Genomic DNA, 24,746 nt, shown 5'->3' on the forward strand with positions numbered 1-24,746 from the left:
TTAAGAAATCATCATATTCACAGCAGTACATTTTTCCTTTAAGGAAACTATTGAGAACTGACCAGTGTCAAGTTATACACCATACACTAGCAAATATTTAAAGACCATGCAATGTGTGAGAATTTTCTTTTTCTTTTTTTGTCTTGGATTTTGTCAGGCAATGTAACTAGGAAGCATTTATGCCACACCTAATTAACAATGACATTGATGAGAAAGTGTATTGGGGGAATGCTTTGACAGCTCATTGGGGTGCAGTATATCCCATAAGTTTGGCAATCAAGTTAGAATCATAAACAGTAATTTAACTGCGTAACAAGTTTAAAATTCATAGTTTAAACAGCCAGTATGATAAGTGAGAATACTCTTCATCCATGTGTCAATATTTTCAAACTATCTCATTCATCAGCAGTGTTGACTTTGTGGTGAATAGGAAAAAAAATGGGATCTATGATGTCAAAATGTGAAAAAGGGAGACTTAAATTCCAAAACCACTGCTTTACACAGATGTTTGCTATGTCACAGCTTCACAGTGTTAACTAGGCTTATATGTGTGGGAGCGTCTAGACTCCCAACTTGCAGAGCAAAGGCCATTTAAGCATGCCAAGTAACCAGGGGCCAAAACAACAAAGGGATGAGATGGCTGACCCGCTACACTGCACAGTTCTGACCAAACAAATACCACAAGTTCAAAACAAAGAATGGAATTGATCAAGGTTTTCTCTCATCAAGGAGGTTCCAGTTTCTTTAATATGTCTCAGATGAGACGGGGAGTGAAGAGAAAAAAGGGCTCCCAGAGGAGTTTAAAACAGGGATGTGTTTTTTTGTCGTTGTTGTTTTTTGTTACCGGTCTGGAACACTGTTTCAATCTGAATGTCTTGATTGATTGGTTTGCTGACCAGACCAGACTAGACTAGCTGCTGTGGAAACTACCGGTGGAAACAGGAATGACAAAACCAACAGCAGCTCTATATTTTATTATTATTATTAGTTTTATATAGAATCCATCTCATGAATGAATTAGGAAAACACTTTACTGTGTGGTGTTATCTAATAAGGCTATATTTAGAACAGCTGTTTTAATTCACATCCGTTCTGAGAGCTTATTTCTATCAGTCCCATTCTATGACAGTATTATTATCAGTATTATATTCCCTTTCAACTGTTACTGTAATTTAATTATTTTAGATGTTTGGCAGTTAAGATGCGGTGAAACATGAGTACTACCATCTCCTCAAAATGACGCTGTTGTGAGAAATACAGCTAATGTCTTAAGAAAAATACAAATCATCCCAACAGATAACTGCATCATCGTACAAGCTGTGTGCACACTTCAGTGGAATATGGTGACAACTGGAAGGGACTCAAAATGTATGATAGCCACTGCCTCCTAACACAAAGAAAACCCAACAAAATGTCATGTAAGCCTGGTCTAGGTCTTCCTTTGCTGTTTAAATTCAACTTTTCATTAAAAGTTAATCTGAGAAACATGGATAATACATTTACAACAATGTCCTCCACACCAGCGATAATGTTGGTTATGTGTTGTGACTGGCTTTCTTTTCCCCCGATATTATGTTATACGTGGCCCCAACAGTGTCAAATTATGAATTCAAAAAACAAAATTAGAACTGATGACTTTTTGAATATTATTTTTGAGATCATGCTAGGCCCTCTCTTCGGGTGTAGAGGGCCCGGATGGTTCACCTTGGAAGAGACATGAAAAGGGGAAGATAGGAGCCATGTTAGCAAAATGGAAAATAATTGCACAAGGATTTGGAGGGAGGTGGATGGGTGAGGCAGAGGTCATTGTCTTGGTGGGCCATTAGCTTAGTGCAATTAAGCCACTAATGACAGGTTTGGAGGAACATTTGGTGAATAGAACAACAGCTATGGCTGGAAATGAGCAGAGGGACATTCAGATGACTGCCTAGTAATTGGTGTATTACTGTGAGATGTAGGGGTGCCAAACTGACATGGAAAAAGGGGTCACAGAGGATGTGGACCTTCACCAGTGTGAGAACTGTTGGAGTGTTGGATAAATAAGTCACTTAAAATAGATAACAAGACCAAGAGGTTGTGGGTTGAATGCTGATAAGCTGAGCAACAATAAACCTTAGCAACAGTAGACCTTAGATTTGACTTCACCATCATTTTCTGCTGTACAAAGAAATTGGTGCGAGGTCTGGTTACTTATACTATAGTCTAGTCTGTAAGTAAAAGTAACCTGCAACAAAATACGAACAGGGAAAAACAATATGGTGAATAGTTAACAAAAAAAATCCCTTTCAGCTGTAACAGCCACATGCACAGTTGTGACGCTACAGAGAAATGAATTTAAGCATGTATTTCAATGGAAGGACAAGACAGAAAATATGGATGTACAGGTTTGTGGACAGAAGGGGAGGACAGAGGCGAGTGCAACACATGTTGGATGAGGTGTTGCCCTTTAAGGACTAAGCGCCACAGTGTTCTTTAAATATGAACAGCTGCTGGTATCCAGTAGGATCTGGGCTACACTCCAAAACACAAGCTTTCATAATCATAAAAAAGTCCTGGATAGCATCTTCCTACTGGCCTCTCTCTAACGGTTCTCTCCTTCACATTCTCATTCTCCATTTGTACCTCTAATAAGTATACCTCAGCTTTCACTTCAGCTTACAATCTTCCGAAAATATCCATGCATTGTGCTATTTCCATTGTTTGAGACGTATGACACCTTTTCTTTGTGCTGCTTTATCTTTGCTGAGATGTATCTTCCCTTCATGGAATAGATACTAATTGTAAGAAAAACAACTTGTTGTAAACCTTTTCAATCAAACTTTTACCACCGACAGCAGAGCAGGATTTAAGTCTATCAATTCTGTCCACAGGGCTCACAGCATGACCTCTGTGTTGTACGACTTCAGTCACCTGGGCTGGTGGCTCATGTTTATGCACGAAGCTGGTGGTTCAGGCCATATCCCTTTGCTATTCTTTATGCATGAGTTGGGCCCCTCCAAAGGTCATCACTTGCACCATTTCTCCAGCGTTTTTCCCATCAGGAACCACCTCCTTCTTCCATCTATCTTTCCCTGCTTAGGTGCAGAGCTACAGCTCTATCATGTTATAGTCTGAATAGTTGATTTGATTTTGTACAAATTATTATAAAGGTTATAACATTGTATTGATATACCTGATGAAGCTATTATTGCATGACACACTTTATTTTATGCTTTAAAGGAGTTACTGTATCTAAAACAATTATAATTAAAGCTGCAAGCAGCGTTGGGTGGGACCTCGGACCCTTGCGCACGTCGGGCCGTGGCGAAGCGGAAAGGTTTCCGTCAGGGGCATTTAGACCCAGGCTCTTATCAGACACTGCAATAAGTAGATATACATTACACACACAGACTCACACACTTACACACACACTCACACAGACACATACACGCTTTCTCTCCCTCTGTCTGTCTATGTCGACATTTAGACTGATGTACGTGTGAATGGTTCGACTGGCAACCTGTCCAGAGCAAACCCTCAAGAATATGAGCAGTAAAGAAAAAGAAGAAAATGGATGGATTGTTTGTTTATATTCAATTTTGTAGCCATCATATAGCATATATTAATGACATTTCTTGTATTGGTGGTTCTACACATACAGTATCAGTCATATGTTTGGACACACCTTCCCATTATTTTGAATGAGAAAGTGTGTCCAGACTTTTGACTGGTACTGTATAAGGAAAAAGAAAGAAGGAGCATATGATGAAAATGATAATGCTGGGAGGAAACATAAGGATATCACTTGCCACATGTTGGGTCAGCAGAACAATCAAACCAGTGAACGCTTATCGTTGTAAAAGCGTCTCAGAGACACTGATCTTTCAATTTGGTCTCCAGACCGACTCGTTGTTGTGACAAAGGACCCATTTATCTAAACTTTCTAGCCAGTAATAAACCAATCAGCCAGACCCTACCCGACTTCTGCCTCTCGCACTCAATCTCTCTTCCTCTTCATCTCTTCCTTTTTACCCTCCTTTTCACTCTACCCCAATGTCTTATATTAACTGTGGCTAGATGTCTAGGGTGGCTGGGGTTACTCTACTTGAGCAGGAATTATATGAAATTGATGGCGAAAGTTCAGGAGCCAGTCACCCATACCTAGAGGCCAGCTCCTTCCACTTATCCCTCTTCATCAGTACCATCTCTTTTCTCTCTCACTCTTTCTCCTTTATCTTCCTTGCTACCACTCAGCTTGTGTCCCCGTTCTTCATCCTCCAATCACACATGATTACTGCATTACAGGTTCTGAGGATCAAAGGATTCAGAGGCCATAAACTCTCATCTGAGTGAATTTCCTCCAGAGGGAACTTTTTCTACAAGAGAGAGAAAGATGGAGTGAGAAAGGTAGAAGACTCGCAATAGTCTGGCAGGCATACAAGTGTCAATATGGAGGTATGAAGCAGGGCAGAGGGAGGGAGAGGTGAAAGGTGGGTAGAGAGATATCTTCCAGGAGTGGAAAAGAAGAGTCAGAGTCACTGAAGGACAGCAAAGGGAATATTTCTGAGGTAAAAAAAACACAAAACTTTTAAGCCTCCAATAAGAGATCAGGGGCATGAGGGCCATCCGCGTGGTCAACGTACCCACTTATTGATTTGTTGTTTGTGCCAAGCCTGCCCTCTACCACACACCTAAAAAACACCAATAACAGCTAAATAATCCTAACACTGCAAGGACTAGCACCTCATGAGCACCCACACACAACAAAGCAAGACATTTTCTCCACACACAATCCATCCACAAATATATGTGCATATAAGGCATCCACTTTTCTGCATTTCTTCTATTTGTCTCTTTGTAGGTGTTACAGGCTAGTAGAAGAGGGTAGAGGTCACCTCAGAGGCAGGCGGACAGGAAGAGGAAGAACAGCCAGATCTGTTGCTGATACTGCCAAGCTTATTCTTCACTGTCTCATTACAGCACAGCCACTGGCTGCTTGCTCTTGCTCTCCATTACTTTGTCTCCCTCCCTGTATCCCACATGCATTCACACAAACACAAACACACACACAGACTTAAACACACCAAAAAACACTGTCACACACCAGCTGTCAACCATGCATAATTGCACACACATCATAAAACTACCTCTTGCTTTCTTACACACACACGCACACACACACACACCTGCTCATGTTTCACTATGTGTCTTATTAATTTTTCATCCAGCCTGCCTGATGCCCTGGACTCACCTCTTCTTCTAAAATAAACACAATAGAATAAGCATTCAACCCTTCAGCACCAAAACAGCTCAACATTAACACTACAAAGAGAAAAGACAGACGGAAAACTGACCAGGAAAAAAAATCAATGCAACAAAAAGTAAATGTGAAAACAGAAAAACTTTCGTCTGCAAGAAATAATTTTTAGGAGGGAAGAAGAGCTTCATATATTTTTCTCTCTGTGACAACCACATATTTGTGGGGAAAAGAGTAAAACTGAATTTTAAGAGGTTACAAAAACCCAAGGGGTGATGCATAAAAAGGAAGGGGAATATTTCACAAACCTAAATGTACAGATACATAAAGAAAATGCTGATGAATTGAACAGAAAGGAAGTGAAATTTTCTCAACTGTCTCTCTTCCTTGTTTCACTTTTCTTAGACTGTCTCAACCACTTTGTCCTAGCCTGTTGGTTCGTATCAAACAAATGAGGAGAAATCTCATATTCACTTAACTCTGATTGCAAATATATCTCCTACAGCTATGGAGATCAGAAATGTGCATAGTGTGAAATGTGAACCCTTTTCAACATTTCTCTCCACCTTTCTCTCTCACTTCTTCCCTGCATCTTTGCTTCAGTATTTTTGGTTGTATTGCAGCACTAAACACAATTCAATCCATGTTTTCCCTGCTGAGATAAAATAAGTTTGTCAATAAAGGAGTCATAAAAGTAATGAGAGACTATCCTCTATTCAAGATATTCTTCAGTTCTGCAACACACTGTACATCAATAAATACTATTTTATACAATATGTTCATGTTCTTCTTCTCTAAAACATATGCATTGCAGATCAGCCTATACAAAGAATCTGAATTTGTGTTTGATAGATAGTTGCATCACTAAATGCTAGTGATTACACACACTACATGCCACTTCTTTCTGTCCACTGTAACATGCTGTACTTATACAAATGCACACAGTCAACTGAAATACAAAGAAAGAAGACTGGTAAAGGCAGAAAGACACAGAAGAACAAATGTGCAAGAATGGAGTATAATATAAATAATGGTAGAGAGATACTGTGTAAGTGAGACAGAGAGTGGTAGATTGAGCACAGAAAACAAAGGTAAAGGCAGGAAATAGAATGTCTTAAGGCTTGGCTTGGAGCCACCACTAGCTGAGAGGTTGATTGCTGTCTGTCCCTTTAACTTTCACTCGGTTTCTCTTTCCCACTTGCTGCCTCTCAATTTTTCCCATCTCATCATTGCACTTCTCTCTGCCCCCTCCATCCCCCCAATTTTGCCATTTCTAATCCCTCCCGCCATAAAAACGAGACCCAGATTTCACTGGGATTGATCTGTGCACTGACCAATTAAAATTCACCATTACCTGCTGTTTCAGGAGTGCAGCCAATTAGCAGCAAGTCTGATCAAACACTAGGCCTGCTTCGCCCCACTCCCCTCTGGGTATCAGTGTGTGCGCTTCAAAACCTGACCAGTAAAGTGTTGCTCTGTGTTAGACGAGTGGAGATTCCAGTCTATTTAGAACCAAGAAATGAAATGGCGCATGTCACATGTGCTCATTTGAATCAAAGTACAACAGAAAATAAAATGCCACTGTACAAAAACATAATAAACAATGGTGACTAGTCAACATGTTAATGTGTTTTGACATGGTTGGTCATGGATAAATCCAAATGGAAATAGTATTGTATTATTTTCATCGAACACTCACAAACTAAAGAGTGACATTAAAGTCTGGCCTAAATGACAGTATTGTATATAGTGCACCATGACACACTAGTTGTATTATCTACCTGATATTTACATGATTCTATGATGTCTTAGGACAAATCATCCTCAACAACAAGCATTCACAACAACACAAGGAGGAGGAAGGAGGAGGCTAAAAAATATATTTACAGATTCAGTGCAGTGGATGAAAACCAGGCTTGGGAACTTGGCATACAGAGAGAGAAAGCAAGAGGATTAGAAAGCTTTTGGAGAGAGTAAGAGAGTGATGAGAGATGGAGAAGGTTAAGTTTGATTGGTTCCACCTGGTTGGGAGTGGCAAATGAAAATAAGCAGGATGTAAGCGTGACTTGGTGCATGTGCATTAAGGTGCACAGCAGCAAATAAAGGTTATGACTATGTCTGGTATGTTGCAGCAAGCACTCACTGTAAGCCCAGACATCAGAGCTGAACAGTGTGTGTGTGTGTGTGTGTGTATCATCACAGATGAGTGTCTAGTGCCTGCTGGTTCAACTCCAGTACTTACTTAAATGTTACTTCAAGAGAAAAACTGTAGCTACACCACTGAGGTTTAACTTAACTAGCATGATTATTTCTTCCTCGAGATCAGCCCTGCCTAACTGTGATCTGCACTGTGATGTATCTAAACACAGGGATAAATACATCATATTCACAACATTTTCAGCATTAAAAAAAAGTAAAAAAACAACTGAATATAACTAATTCTCTCATTGGGAAGCCTCTAGGGGGAATCTATTTGCAACAGCAAGGCTAAAGACTGCAGCAGTGTAAAAGACAAGCACACAAAGCAGGATAACTCCCTATGATCTACCCACAACAGCATGAGCTGCCAGTATCCCAGTGGCAACTTTGCCTTCCTTGTGACACACTAAAACACTTGCCTGGGAAAATAAAGGCAAATCCCAAAAACAAAAACAACAACAAAAAAAATGACATCCTGTAACAAAAAACCCAGAGCAAGCTGCAAGTTGTGTCAGATCTCAAGAGTGCGCTTGATTCGCTTGTCGGCCCCTCTCCATGGACTCCCAGAGGACTGTGTGCAAGTCTTAGTGGAGCCAGATGGCCCCTATCTTAGGTATTCAGCTGAGGCAGTGGAGTAACAGCCAAGGAGATGTCACAGTCGATGCTAAACGCACCCTGCCATTGCCACCAAAACACACACCCATGCACAAACACACAAACATAGAGGGGGGGACAACCGAGGTGGGGTTGTGTCTGTGTCACTGTAAAGTAGATAAAAGACAATGGTGATGGGGATTTAAGTCTGTTTGCATGTCTATTTGATTAAATCTTAGTCGGTTTGTAAAGTGTGTGTGTGTGTGTGTGTGTGTGTTTGAGAAAGCCTATATTGCTATAGGTGTAAGTTTGTGTGTGTACAGTATATTTGGGAGAAGTTATATTCATGCACATTGCCAGTATGTTTCTGCCCAGCTGTTATTAATGTCCTTTAAAACTCCAAACGTTTCAGGGGTTACCAACGGTGTAGATGTGTGTGCACAAGGACTTCAAAATGTGATTGATATTATTTGACAAAATGTAAAAGAAATTTAACAAGGTGAGACAAGCCTCTGCTATGAACACACAACCCTAATACCAGAGCATTCTGTTATTAAACCTGCCAGTTTCTGACCTATCACTCTGCCACCTGTGCCGTCTGACTAACTCACAAGTGACTGAGGTTGCTGAGCTGCTGTGTAGCTTGTAAGGAAACCCACTGACAGAAAAAAATAAATAAAAAAAGGAAACTCTGTGAAAGTTCGGATGTTCGCAATTTCTTACATCACCTCATTTAGGCCTATGTTCTCCTCAAAGAAAACATGTTTAGGTTGTTGTTTGAATTATTAAGACCGACCTGCAAAGTAAAGTGTCCCGTGATGGCACAGAGGAACCAAGGCATATGTGCTGGGGCTGAGCACTGGACAACCCCGGCCCAATTTAACCTCTGAGTATGCATATATTAATGTGGATATGCATGTGCCTGTCTATGTGGACTTCTTTTACTTGAAATTGTTTTTTTGTTCTTTACAGTCATTTATGTGTTCAGTGAGTTTCCTGACCCTTTGCTGGCATATGTGTCATCTGTATGTCAATGTATGAGCTATGCATGCATTTACATGTACGTTATTCTGTGTGTTTGTATTTGTTAGCTTGTGTGTGTATGCCCGTGTGTATGGAGTGGTATTTTCTCGCAAATATGTGCCACAGCTTTCCGGCCAAGTCACCCATTGTGGCGACCCATTTTCTGCCTCCCTAGATCCCAGACCACAACCCCTCTGTTCACTGTGGATGTGTCCCTTGTGCCTTGTCCCATATCCCATAATCCTTTGCCCCTGTTCCAAGAACCCATGTTCGCCTATTGTCCTCCTCACCTGTTCCACATTGCCAATCGTCCACAACACCCCCTGTTGTCTCCCTTCATCTTTGGCCAACTTCTCTATTTTTTCCTCCTTCTGTTGTTCATCTGGTTTGCTCCACTTCTCTCCCTGCCTTGTCTCCCTCCGTTCAATCTCCTTCTTTTCCTCACTTTGTACCCATTTTAATGTGACCCTAATCACTTTCTCCATCCTCTCATTTCTGCATTTTCCCTGAATTAAATTATACCACTCCTCTCTCATATCCTTTTTCCATCTTTTTCTTACACTGATGGGTTAATATAGGGAGGGCCCGACCTCATTAAAGGTGGAAAACAGAGGGAAAGTGCTGCTCTTTCCCTCTGCCACTCCTCTTTCACCTTCCCCACATCATCACACTCTTCTCCCTGCTTTAGTGCTGGGTCTTGCCTGGGCAGGAAAGCTTGCTCTCTTCCTCTGGGCTCTAGAGGAAACCTCGTCGAGCTGATTCCAATAACTTTTCATTTTCCTTCTGCTCCTGTGGACTGCCCTAGGTTTGCCCTGTGTTCTCTCGCACAGCCACACACACACACACTCAACTACTTGTGGGCTTGTTCCTTGTATTTACCTGTAATGCTAAATACACACGAGGTACTATACTGTATTTCCTGAACAATTGGATTCAGTTGCTCAGGGACTAGTAGATCCTGTCCTGTATATCAAGTGTCTCAGCTAAGCAGCCATTGTGTGTCTGCCAGTGGCCGAAGTCTCACCAAACTGCTACCTGCACACCCAAAGTACACAGTAATGTAAAAAAAGAACATATATGTAATTTAAAACTATATATCAAGTCTTTAAGGGCATCTGAGGCACTCACACCCCTCTAGCTCCAAAAACCTGCCTCCAGAGTGCTGGTTTGTTGCTAACAATAACTAAGGATGCTGGGCCAGGCTTCAAATCACTGGTCCAAACTCCCCCACACACACATACTCCCTACCCCTCTGCCTGTGGATCTGACAGCCAGGAAGGCCTAGCTTGATAGCTGCCAGCCAGCCATAGCTCAGCTTCATCCAGTCCTAGAAACATGGCAGATGGCCGCAGGAGAGAACAGAAGAGAGGAGAAGACATTGGCTGTGTGTCTCTATGTGTGCCTCTATGTGTGTGAGGCAGACAGACCCAGGTAGGATAAGAGAGAAGAAAGCGGGAATGTGTGACCACATGCTCGCTTGCCTATGATGTCGTCCTTTATGACCTCTAAGCTAGACAAATGGTGTAATATATTTGCTCAAACTAAACTAACACCTAAGAGCCACTAGATAAAGGCTCATAAACTTTATCCGATTTCATCTACACATCTCATACTACTTTGTTATTTTACACTTGTACCTGTCTGTGTGTGCGCGTCTGTGTGTGTGTGTGCGTGTGTGTACGTGTGCGTGTGTGTGTGCGTGTGTGTGCATATCTCTAGACATATCTCTCAGCCACTCTGCCTTGACAATCTGTGGGTGACCAATCAATCTTCAGTCTTTTTTATTCAGGGATCCTTTAGGTTTTCATCACGGCCAAGTAGAGATTCAGCTCTTGCATCAATGGACACTTGATTAGTACCATCAAATTGATGGATCCCTGATAAACAGCCCTCACTCTGTCCATCTGTTGTAAGAAACTGTGAACCTATTTCAGGCTGTGATGTGTGACTACACAGAAGCTCTGAGCAATAATGTTCTACATTTTCACTTAAATAAATGTTGCTATTTAAATGATGATTCTTATGATACACTTAATTCAACGTACATCCTATTCACTAAAGCTTTTACTGATGTCAGGGGAATCCTTACCTATAAAATGTACACCTCACAGGACAATATTCTTTGTATGTCTCTAAAATTACACAAACTAAGGAAGTCACAAATGTTGCAAAGTAAAATGGAATATTGGATAAAAGGAAGCATAATCATGGTAAAATACACCATTATCGTATCATCATATACACACAAAGTACAAATTGTACATTTTACAAAATACATGATTTATATCTATGGTGGCAAATACAATATTTGTAACAAATCCAGAACAACCCACTTGATCAGCTTGTACAGCTAAAGCCAAAATGGCCTAGGAGACAAATATGAGCACAAGTCCTACAGCAATTCCAAGCAAAAAGATTTCAAAGTACATGCCTCGCTCACTGGCAAGTGCAGTACAAAAACGTCAAGGCAAGATGTCATCATAAAAAACCTGAGGAGCTCACTGATGTCCACTTTAATGATTTATTTTGTAGTTACCCCTCTGCACACTGTTTCATAATGCAGGACTCACCTCGGATGATGGACAGTTTGGCATTGACAGTGATCTCGCCCTCGCTGTTCTCGGCCACGCATTCATAGATGTTCTCATCACGTGGTGCTCGAAGAGGCTGGATTCTGAGTACAGCGCCAGCACCCTCGTCAAACTCGATGGTCTGTTGGGTGAAAGGTAAGGAACATGGTTAAAAAAAAAAATCAGGTATTTCTTCAGAGTACCAGCACTACCAGTTTTGAACACTAGAGCAACAAATTTAGAATGTAGTTGTAGGTAAAAGAATGAGTTTGGTGTCTGTGTTCTCATTCTTTGACATAGAAGGTAATTAAGATGTCCGTCTCTCAAGGCCAATTCTAGAAAATTATCCAAAACCAAAATGAGTTCAATAAAGCTATCCTTTGTTGGTGTTTCTATTTTTGTATAGCTTGTGATCCTCATAAATAGATAATTATAAGGTCCCTTTCTTTCTCTCTACACATACACACACACACACACACACTTGTGTGCCCCATATCTTGGTGCTTTTTTGTGTTTTCATCTCTTGTTTTTATCTGTAATTACACCCTTTGTTCTCTCTATAAAGCCCTTTGTTTTGAACCTTGTTGAAAGCATTTCTTAAAAACTGAATCAGACAAGACCCAGAACACAGCATGTGCTGAGAATACTTAGGAAAAAACACTGCAAGAAGAGTATATAATAAACACTGTTCTATCTATCTATCTATCTATCTATCTATCTATCTATCTATCTATCTATCTATCTATCTATCTATCTATCTATCTATCAAACTATCTATCAAACTATCTATCAAACTATCTATCAAACTATCTATCTAACTATCTATCTAACTATCTATCTATCTATCTATCTATCTATCTATCTCCCTCCCACCAAACATTCACACTTCTGACTGTCTCCACCTTTAAATCCTTCCTAAAAACGCACAGGTGACTATGTAATCACATTCTTGCGTATCCATTGTACTATTGCACTATGTAGACACAGTCATGTTTATTTATTCATTTATCTTTGTAAAATTATACTAACTTCCACATCAATGTTAGCTGATTTATATTATTTGATATACTGTTGTTGTTTTATGTGTGTCTTGTGAGGTGTCCTTGAGTGCTTTGAAAGGTGCCTTTAAATAACATGCATTATTATATATCTATATATATCTGAAGATATATATACATACATATATACATACATAGATAGATATCTATAGATAGACAGAAACACAAATGTGCTGAGAATACTGAGAGGACAAACTAGATTTATCTTCGATCAAGTCTACAATAAAAATGTCTCTGTATACTTTTTATGTTATAATGTGTCTACAATTCAAACATAAAGACATGACAAAAGACAGTATTAGTAGGACTACAGAAACACAATCTTAAGAGCATTATAGACTGATTACATTATTTATCAATTGCTAATATTTTCAAACTCAGGCACTTCTTTTGCTTAACTAGACATTAGGATCCTGATGTTTTATTCATTTAGGACAATGCAGTAGGTTGGACATCATCTGTAAATACTTGATTCCAAGACTTAAGTGCTATCAATATCAATTATTGTACTGGTTTAGTAGTAGGTTTAGCAGTTTCAATTCATCTTTATTTTAAAATGTGATACCAACATGTGTAATGTGGTTTGACAACAGGTCAGCTTCTGAAAATGACACATGTTTGATCTCTTAGAAAACCAATACATCAACATGTATTGTGCAGCAAGAAAGTGAACCTCAAGACTTAGGTAAATAACAATCATTTAAATGGCAGCACTACTCTTTATGGAGTGGTGGTGAAAATGGTCAGTCTGTCTGTCAGTCTGAAAGCAAACTCTTCTAATATCTGTCTTTTCTCTGAGGAGCTCACACCCTTACAACGATGGGCTCGCTGCTGACATCTCTGAGCAAAGCATGAGTTTGAGATATAAGTACAAGTCTTCAGCAGCCCTGCTGCTCCACTGCTGCACATCTCAGGGCTGAGCCTCTAATTAGGCTAAAAACACTGCAGAGCACGGCATCATGATCGATATCAAAGCAGCTGTCTAGAGGGTAAAAGAGAAAAAAAATATCATAACTACTTCAAAACCCCCTTTACAAATTTTTTATTTCATGCTAAACGGAGGAAGGGAAGCGTCCGTTCTGGCGGGCTCCTTCACGCCCTTGGCTTTGTTTCCCACTTAGCATGCAGCAGAAGAGAATGTACAAACACAACTTGTCTTTTTATTTTGTCCTCCGTTGAGAGGCTGCTTCTCCCCCTGTTGATGTTGTTGTCATTTCTTGCTTTTTAGCCCCCTCCCCAGTGGTTGTCTTCACGCTGCAGTGTGTGCATGTCTATTTCGTCGTTGTTAACGAAAGCTACTTTTTAATTAAGAGACACTGAGCATCAATCAAGACTTTTAGAGACGCCATCTGGGAGGCCTGAGAACTGAGAACTGAACAACAAACATTATGAATAACGTGCAGACAGACACATTCACACAGACAGACACATTCACACAGACAGGGCTGTATGCAGAAAAAAACCCCAGCACTGGAAACAAGACAACGACAGAATCATTCAAGTGCAAAGAGCACAGAGTTGAAGGAATAGGAGGCGCTGCATGCCATTACTGGGTGACTAGCTTATTGGTGGACCTGCACATCTCTCAGGCGTTAGAAAGACAGTCCATGAAAAGATTGGTAGCTTTTGTCCAGAACTATAAAGAGGAAATAAAAACACCCATTCCAGAAAGAATGTGTGGGAACCCAACAGCAAAGTAAGTCTATGCATGTAATGTTAATGTGGTGCAGAGCAACCTTTGTGAGATTTGTGTGGGCAAATAAAGTTGAAAAAATGGATAGCTTTTAACTATCAGTAAATATCACAATGTATGAAATGATTGAGGCTTGCATCAAATTTTACTTTTTCAAAATGTGTCGAATAACATTTAGTGTGTGATATTTTGTAGTATGGTCTAGTGTTGTATGACATTAGTAGAACATAAATACCCTTCTGCTAACCATGGAGTTGCTGTTGTTCTGCACATGTAAACTTCAGCAGTGAACCGCAGGGCTATTTGACTCACCTCTATACGCTGGGAGTTGACCTTTTTGCCTTTCTTGTTCCAGCTAACCCTTGGCTTCGGGTCGCCTGTTGCTTGGCAGACAAAGGAGACCACGCCCCCTGAGACACCAATCTGGTCGACAGGAACTTTAGTGAACCTCGGTTGTGCTGAGGAAAGAGAGAGGAGGCAGACAGAAAGGGAGGGAGGGGGGTTAGGGTTAGGGCAGAGGGAGAAAGAAATATAAAGGAACATTAGCATCAAGCTATAAAACAAATGTTGCACCACTAGAGTTAACTCAATTCCTCTCAAGGCAGCATTAAAAAGTATAATTATATTTCTGTGCTTTCAAATGCCTGAAAGCACACACACAAACATACACACACACACACAAACACATATCTATAATGTCACAAAAACATACACTAGCCTCTTCTTGCAACCACTCACTCCTTTACTCTCTCTTTTTTCTCACACCCACATACTCTGTTCAAGAATAGAGAAGAGACTTGGGTAGACAGACAGATACTGTGTACATATAGCAGGTAGATAACCACAGGTTCACGTTATCATTCTGATTCACCCCATGCATCACAACCTCATCTAGTGGTCCAATCTGGGTGTTGTGCATTTCAGTGTGTAGATCTCTGAGCTTTTGAATCTTTATGTTGGTGCTGACGATAAGTAGCACACAAATATAACTCCATTGGGAAACAAAAGGCTGGAAACTACCTATGCAATAGAAAGCCCTTGGAAAAGGATGAGGGAGTAAAAGAGAGGGTTAATTTGGTATTAATTTGACGATGTGTTTAAGTGTTCAAAAGTCAGACTCCTTTTACTGTTTAATAGAGTGTAGCACTGGTATAGCCACAATCAGTAGTTCAATTCTCACTTGAACTACACACACTAACTCCAGATAAACTGTCCATCAAATGTTAGTCATTTCAGTATTTTTTTGGTGCTTGAATTTGTCGCTCATGCTTTGGTTGCTGTAGGTTCACGACAAAAAGCCTGATATAAAGAGAGAGAGAGAGAAAACAGAGTCTCCTGGGGAACTCGTTAAATCTGAATCATACAGATATGCGGGGATGATCAAACGGCCAGCACATAACGTCAAATTAATAATTAAGGGACCATGGGCCGACACCAGTCTCCAGGCACTGCTAAACACATATGAAGGAGAGTTCCTGCATTCATTATCGGGTAAAGAGCGATAGAAAGTGGGTATTTTAGAGAGAACGAGGCACAGAGAAAATGTGTAAGACAAGGAAAAGGAAAAAAAAAAGAAGGGTGAGTGTACTGCCTCAGGAAAGCAAGGCATCACATGCAAAGTTCATCTCCTCGCCACCAACTAACACCCCAAATATTTCTGATGCAAATATTACAGCAAGATACACAAGCTGAGTATCTTGTAACATAACTAGTGGTTGGTGGTGAGTTAATCTAACCAGCTGGATTTTGCAGTAGAATCTAAAAAAAACACTAAAATGAGTTCCTGCCCTGCTTGTGAGTGTCTGTTATATCTGTGAATTAGATTATTACCAAAAGCAAACATATGTGTCCATTATCCATTCCATGGTCAAACAAGAAAAAAAAAGGTTTTACTCTGAATAATTTTTTGTAACTGTTATGTTCAATCAATTTATTCAGGCTATAAATCAGCGGCCAGGGTTGCTCACCCGCGTATGAGCAGAGCCGCTCTCATCTCGCTTTGATTTTTGACTGTGTTTCTTCCTCTTTGTCCTTGGGTAATTTAGAGCACATGCAATTAAAGCGGTAGAGCATGACACTAAATACGAGGCCAGGTATGATTTCCACTGAGGCAACCCTTACTAAAATGTGTACATAGTATTATTACTAGACTTTTAGATAAAAGCGCTAACTTCACAGCACAAGTGAATATAATCATTATATATCATAAAACATCATTTTGACAGGCTGTGAGTATGAACTACAGGCTGAGCTAAATAAATTAGCCAAAGGGCAGGGATGAAACTCTACCACTTTTATAAAAAAGTATTAAATGGATGTGTTGCTAGCAATCATTTTAATGTTGGAAATATTGATTTCTGGCCTTCTGATGGTCAAATGAAAGTGTATTGATTGTTTCATCCCCCAAAATATTTCTTAGCCCTCATTAAATCTGCACTCTAAATCTTTGAAGATAAACTCAAGTCAGATTGTTTGATTCTCAACAGTGAGTATGATGTTTTACAACTTGGCAATCCTCTGTCAAAATCTCATAATCACAGAGGATCCAGTCTTCTCTATTATTAAAAAGCATTTTGTTTGTAAACTAATACATTAACATATTAGTAGAACTATCTTTGTCTATCTTAAATGTTATAAATGAGATAAATATTATGTGCTCTTGTAACATTTAGTTTGCTTTAGATGTATTCTCAAGCCGTTGTGTTATAAAATGCAACATTGAGACATGAATGATTAATAAATCCAACCTTCAAATAAGATCATGGATAAAAAAAAATGCATTAACCTATCTCCTGTATATTTCACAGTGTATATATTATGAACGTTGTGGGATGATGTGAGTGCTGCAGCTTTTCTTTTTCCTTCATGGAGCAGGTCTATTTTATTTGTCTGGTGCATACAATGATCCCTTTTGGCATTTTACACTTTCAATTTCCATTCTGAAACTACACAACACAGCTTTACACAACACAGCTCCTCTGCATTTGACCTCCGCTTAGAATGTGCCCTCTGTCGAGACAGAAGAGGGATTTACACAGAGCAGGCCTGTGGCAGTGGTTCTGCTGAAGGCCAACACTCTTTGATGAGTTTTCCCCTGGACTATTCGACATTTGCACCCAGTCGCCTTATCCCTCTCTCCCTCTCTCTCTCTCTCTCTCTCTCTCGCTCTCTCTTGCTCGCCCTGCTCACAGGATGAAAGAGATGTACAATAAATACGCCTGGACTGCACGCATGTCAGTCTGAATTAAACTCTTGACAGATTCAGGATTTTCTCATAATGTAACTGTATACTGTTCTCAATATGAACTCAGGAAGGTTTCAAGAAGGAAAGAAAGCCAGGGACTTGGGAGGAAAATGGATGGAATGAAAAAGAACCAGACAGTGGAGGTTGACAGCAAGGGAAGTGCAGAAAGAGGTGGGGAGGTCATTGAAAAAGAGAAAGCTGTGCAGGGAGAGCAGAGGAGCTGACAGGAGGTCTGAGGACTAGAAGAGATGATGTGAAGATGGGGGAGCAGGACAGAAAGTGCTGAATATTTCATCAAACAAAATAATCTCTTCATAAGGTTTCTTCTTCCCTCTTATTTCTTATTTGTAGTTTCTGCCTTTTAAAAAATAAATAAATAAAACATGAGAGTAACATCTCCCTGTACTTGTCACTCCTACTGGTTCCATCTAATATTAATGTTTAGATAATTTAGTTTTTACAACTGATTGAACATTCTGTTGTAGTCCGTTCACGTCCCCCGACCATTCCAATAGACATTAATCTTCTAGGATGTCTAGATCTATAATTACTGTCATCTGACTCCATCCAAATGCATGTGCACAAATTCATCTTAGTGTACTGGATGTCTACTAGCCAATCACAGTGTTACACATCGTCTAAAGAGGACTGCAGTAGAGCCACTCCCCCTTTTTCAGTAAGTATAGATGACCATCAGGCAACGAGGAAGTGTAAGGCACATTTTAATCATAATTTGGGTCTAAATTGTGTTAGTAAAAATGAGATGTTATATTACTTATGCATGTCAAAATACCATATGAAAGATGTATAGCTTTTAATCAATGAAATGGTCAGGGGATGTGAAGGTTAAAATAAAACATTATATGCATGCAATCAGTCAATCAGTCTTTATTTATATAGTGCCAAGTCATCTCCAGGCACACAAGGCATTTCATGTGTTTAAAAGCATAACTTCATTCATTGATATGAAAAAATAAAAATCATGTTTTTCATTGAAAATGTCTCTTTAGACTATGGTCATGTTTACTATAGGTGGTTTCTCATGTTCAGATTCTATCTAGTGGAATGGACAGAAATAAATAAAACAAGAATTTGAATCATTTGTTTGTGTTTGCTGAATGATTTATGAGTGCATTTAGAGAAGAAATCCACAGTTACAATATATTGTATTTGGAACAAAACTAGGTTCTGAATGAGCTACTGTAATGGTACTGTTAGTGTATTATTCCAAAATGCTAGTCACTAGCCTGCAACCTCATTCATTCTGCCTGAATACATAGGAATTATGATTGTAAACTGATACAACCTACTGTGTGGTCTATCCTGCACTGTCCCTTTAAACTACATGTGACATACAGGTATGACTTATAGATTGCGCTGAAAGTGGAGAAACCTTTCATATCTACAGAAAAGATGGTTAATTAAAGTTGAGAACATCTAACATAAACACCAACCCAGCAGTGAGGACTTCCATATCTGCAGAAAAGATGGTTAAGTAGAGTTGAGAACATTTAACATAAACACTGACCCGGTGAGTGAGGACAAAAATAGAAATAGGGTTCCTAAAAGGGAGAGGAGAACAGGTTGTGTGCATTTGTATTTTTGTGAAAGAGTCAAGAGAATGAAAGAGGGACTGAGAGAGAAGGAGAGAGGGTGAGAGAAAAAGAGAGATAATATGATGATGGCCTACAGATGCATGTTTAGCCCACTTTGACACGTGACACTGTTCACAGACTTGAGTCTGAAAGTGTAATTTCAGTGCAAAACCCTAGAATTAAACATAATTATATTACACAAGTAACCAAATAAAGTTAATTCTTAGTTTCAGCTCTGCCGTCTCCCTCCCTCTAAGCTTACCTACTTATGTGTTTTGTCTGGTTTTTAGTCTTTTTTAGACTGGTAGTGGGTTGAAATAGTTTGAACATCAATAGCATGTATTAAGGCCTAATCAACCCAGGTTGGGTAAAGGGTAGAAATGCCAGGTTTGATTCATTCAGACTGACTGCCAGCATGAATTTAAACCACTTTACTGTGTCAATGTGTGAGCTGTATAAGTAATTACTGTAAGATATTAGACTATACAGTGAATTGTGGGCAGAATTATTCTATGATGTTTTATGTCCCTCTTTCTTGCTGTATGTATAGTAAATGTGGTATGAAACCATATATGTGCATGCGTGTGCATGTGTAAACATGTGTCTGTGTTTTTGTTCACATCAATACGTCAAACACCCCCCACGCTGGGCCCATGAATGTCTATGATAGTGCAATTACTATAAGTATGTGGTGTGTGATTGTGTGAACTCTGATGAGCATAATTAACCTATTTTTCAATTTCCCTCGACTGTGTGCCTATGGGCTTCTGCTGCCAGTTACTGTTGACTTTGAGCCTTTTCTCTTCATAATCTGAACCTTGCCACATAGCCAGTAATTGCAGGGTAGAAAAGGTTGAATATTGTCTGAACTTAAACTGCTTAAAAGATCTTTGCATTAATGAGTGATGACACAGCACAGACTACACTGTAATATCAACAGATAACTGGGTTTTGACTGGGTTCAGTATCTAATACCTCAAAATGTAATACTTTATTGGCGTTAAAATGCTACATTTAGATCAAGTGAAGACAAATATATTTCTACAGTGTTGTTTATATAATACATGAATTAAGTAAAACCTAAACCTTGTAAACCTTGTCTGCTTTTTTGTTTGCATAGATCTGTGTTACCTGGAGCACAAAACACCTGGGGTTTGATTCCCACTGGTGTCACCTATTGTAAAAATGTACACATCTATTGCTGTAGGGCTTGTATAAAAGTCTCCACCAAACGGCCTCCGTTATGTTACCAGAGATGACATTGAAAGGACATTGCACCCACAGTGGCCATTTGTCCCTTCCACCAAAGTCTTCCTCTACTCCCTGAAGCTCCCTTCAGACAGACTGACGTACAGCACTGCCCAGATAAGCACACAAGACCCGTCTTTATCTGCCTGGCAGGGGGACATGGCCTGAGCTAAAATAACCAGCAATGGGGGCTCAGCTATCTTCACAAGGCCCCGAGAATAGAACAGATCCACGCAAACACAACTGGCTAGCAGGAGAAAAAAAACTCACACTGTGCACACAGACGCTTGCTTAGCTATTACAGCAACCACCTGCTACTGGCCGCTACCTCTGTTGGACCCGATAAGACAGAATACCCAGCACTGTGATTATAAAGTGGTGGAGAGTGGGAGGTGGATATGTGAATATGAGACAGCTCCATTTACAGTACTTTACTGTTGTCGTTTGGTAGGGTGAGGGTATAAGAGAAAGGAGGGGACTGGCTTTATGACTAATACAGTAATTGATGGAGAAAAGCTTCTCGGGTCATAAATAGGAGCCATTATCTGCTGAATTAGCAAAGTGGGAGACAAAATGACACACGGCCATTCAGTGATTTGCAGAGAAAAGCAGAGAATTGGGAAAAGGGCACTTGTTATCCATCTTGCTACAAATATCTTTCACAGCACATAGAGAATTTTTGTACCAGCAATGTCTGAAAAGAACATTTGGTTCTATTAGAGGTACCACTGCAAGCTAACTAATTCCCCTTTCCTGCTTCAAATATGGCAATCTGCGAAGTGGTTGTAATCAGGGTGAAGGCGTAAATCTGAATGACATCAATTTTAACTTTTTTCTTTTTTTTTACTGTTGCACTCATTCTTATAGTTCCCTACCACTTTATCACAACAGACACTCTAAGACACTCTATGTAGTGATAGATATAATCTTATGTCTCTGTGGTATGTTTACAAAGTGGATGAGGGCAATATGAATGACTGTGTGTTACTGATTAAAGAAGTTGATTTCGAGAAGCTAATCCTTACTGGGATTAAACTTAATTTTCATATTAGACAAACAGCAGACACATGACACACATGCAACCACTATCAAGGCTGAATGCTTGGGAGAAAAACAGCCAATGAATGGAGAGTGGAATTCTTAACTTATTGAGGTGTTCACTGAAATAGCAATGCAGATCGATGTTGCTGACATTCAACGACAGCCACGTGGACCACTGAACTGTAGTGATTTTATAGCGTGCAGTATCAGGCTAGCAGCTATCCAAAAGACTCACTCACACTCACACACACACACACACACACACACACACACACACACACACACACACACACACATGGGTGCCAGGCAAACGAGAACCCCCACCAGGCCAAAGAAAAAAAAAATCAGTTTTTAATGCCAACAATAATGCCAAATATCCATTCATTCAGTAATCTATAGCAGTGTTCTGAAACATGAGTCAACCTCTGTGTTGTTGCCTAGGAAACTCTTGGTAGCCTAGCTCCTTTAATGGGGCAGTGTGTAATGTGTGTGTATAGTGAGTGTGTGGTTGAGCGAGTGATGGAGAATTCGAGAATGCAGAGGGAAAAGTTGGCAGGAAGTTGTCAATCTGGCTTTAGCATGTCAGTTAAACTCTGAAGCTTCTCATGGCCAAGAAAATGCTCATCTGTTGCTTCCAAACTGTTGGAAAAGTAAAGGGGATTAGCAACCTAAGTTAGCAACAATGGGTTGCTTTAAGTGATGATGCTAATGGGGAATGTGCCATTATTGGGAGAGTGGTGCAAACATAATCATGGGCATGAGACTGGAAGAGACACCATACCTTAGCTGCAGCGCACACACATTGTAGCTTGTGCTAAACAAGCAGTCAAACAGCAGTGGGGGACATTATCAGCAAGTTGAAGACCTGTGCAACACACTTCAAACACTCTGTGCTAGCAAAACAGCATCTGAGGGCCATTCAAGAAGACCTTGGCCTTCCTCAGCACCCCCCCCCCCCCCCTAGCTGGAAGTCCACTTTGCAAATCATAGAAAGCTTGCATGTCTAACCACAGAACGATGGGATATCATCTCAAATTTCAAGACACTGGGCTCTATCGAAGAAGTGACTCTTGAGACAAGCAAGGCAGAGGGTCCCGCTACTGGGAGGATCAGAATACGCTAGGATACAATACTGCAGAGCTTAGAGAAACATGGCAACACTGCTGGATCCACAATACAAGGGCTTTGTCTTTGCAGCAGAGGACACACTGAATGAGGCAAAGCAATGGCTAAAGGAGGAACAACAATAAGCCACCACTGGAGATCATGGATCAGATCCTAAACTAGTAAAGGTTGAGAAAGAGGAACCTTCAGTTATTGTTGACCAAATGTATGCAAGCATTCTTGGGGCTCACAGATCATGGAAATCCTGTTGTGGAAGAGAGTGAGGACATCTCTGACGGGCTTAACTATTGGTGATTGACAGCCAGACTGATCTGCTACTGGAATGGTGGAAACAGAACAAAACCTGCCTAAGCCTTCTTGCACCACCAACAAGAAAATTCCTCTGTTCCCAGAAACAGAATATTCAGTGAACAGTGGGACCATTTATGAGGATGATGAACAGACAAACTGGAGAAAACCTGTTTTTCCTACATAACAACTTGCTGCTCATAACTTGAACTGTGACTGAAAACAAAGAGATGTATAAAGTATATCTATCTAACTATTATCTGCTGATAAATGCTGCTGTTAAGTGCACTAAAACCTTTTATTTGTTTTTTAAAATTACAGTTTTGGTTTTGTGTACAGGTTAGTTGACTTGTGGACATTTAAAAATGCAAAAACATGCACATTTTTTTAATTTTCAAATATGTTTCTGTGGACAAGTGAATAATAGATAAGTGTGAAATAAATGTTCATTGGGACCAAAAACAAAGAAATGCTGCTGGGTGTTACTGTGTGAACTAACATTGTTTATTTATCTTTATTTTTTATTTTTTTATTTTTTTATTTTTTATTTTACAAATGTTAATTATCTCTGCTGCTGTCTGCTAATAAATGCTATTGTTAAGTAAAAAACTAAAACTTTATTTATTTAGTGGACACATTTATACATTTAAGACAAATGCATTGCACACAGATTGCAGTTATTTATACATTATTCTTAAAAAAATGTTTAAGTTCACAAGTTGTATGTCTCTTTTGTTGTTATTATTACATTGTTCATTTCTATCAGATGCTGCTGATGATTTCTTAATCAGAGGCCAAGATTTTTATCTTTGAGCAAACAACTTTTTGGGTTAGTCAGTCATTCAGTCAACAACATGTTGTAAACGTGTTGTAAAAGTGGTGTACTGTCAAATTAGATCTTCTGTCACACTTCACTGATTTTGGAACACATTTTTTTCATTAATTAATATCAGCTTAACCTTGCAAGCAGCTCTAAAATATGCAGCACTTTGTGTAAGCTGTATAAACCTGTATTGAAGAAACTGAACAATCTTCAATTGTTGCCAAAGTGCTTTTTAGCAGTTCATTTAAGTTATACTAATGATAGAAGGAACACTTATGCTTAATAGGTATGAATGTCTGAATTTCAAATGTAAAATAAACATTCCTGATCCGTCTGTCAGGATTTTTTAAAAAGGGCTGTTTAAACAAATCTCATCTGCACTATTACACAAGGCATGTTTGGGTCGGGCTCCATTCCTAAGTAACACTTAGCTTGGCCACGCAAGCTCAAGGGTTAATGAAACAGCTGGATTCTCAAAGATAATTTATACTGCCTGGATTGTGCAGCCAGTTCCACACCAGAAAAACATCCATCTTGTAACCTCATATGGAGACTTCAATGTTATTTTCCCTTCAATATATTAAGAAATGGGCAGGATAAGATCATTGTACCTGTTTGAATACAACTCAAGTTGAAGACATTTCAAGGAACAAAGAACATTATCCTAACACAGATGGAAAAGACAGGCTTTACTTAAAGGTATTGTCATGTTATTCAACACAATTCTCAAAGCAATCAAGAATAGTCTCTGCCATGAAATGAAATTCCTTTACTGCATTAGAAACATCATTTTCACTTGTTTTAAGAAAACAGATTTCAAAGCTCACTAATAGTGTGCATGAAATGAGTAAAGACGTGATGTTTTTGTGCAAACTCTTGCTCATTGCATCAGACAGTGTGCCATCTATGTTGATTGCATTCCAAACAAACTCGCAGGGCTCAGGCTTTGCTGTCCACGAGGGACTTGTGGCAGGATGTGGGAACCCAGTATAAAATAAGTTCTAGAGTG

At 39.6% G+C, this 24,746-nt stretch overlaps 1 protein-coding gene across 4 annotated transcripts in view; it reads right to left on the reverse strand.

Annotated features, from left to right (window-relative positions):
- The window catches only part of ptprsa (protein tyrosine phosphatase receptor type Sa), a 180,950-nt gene that overhangs the window by 103,863 nt on the left and 52,341 nt on the right, over positions 1-24,746 (reverse strand). For all 4 annotated transcript variants that reach the window (XM_053322725.1, XM_053322724.1, XM_053322723.1 and 1 more), the window contains exons 3-4: positions 14,686-14,831; positions 11,623-11,764 (exon numbers count right to left, since the gene is read on the reverse strand). In XM_053322725.1, coding sequence (XP_053178700.1) covers positions 11,623-11,764; positions 14,686-14,831 — 288 coding nt within the window. The remainder of the gene's footprint in view (positions 1-11,622; positions 11,765-14,685; positions 14,832-24,746) is intronic.

Source organism: Scomber japonicus, chromosome 7 (assembly GCF_027409825.1).
Source record: "Scomber japonicus isolate fScoJap1 chromosome 7, fScoJap1.pri, whole genome shotgun sequence".
NCBI classification, from domain to species: Eukaryota; Metazoa; Chordata; class Actinopteri; order Scombriformes; family Scombridae; genus Scomber; species Scomber japonicus.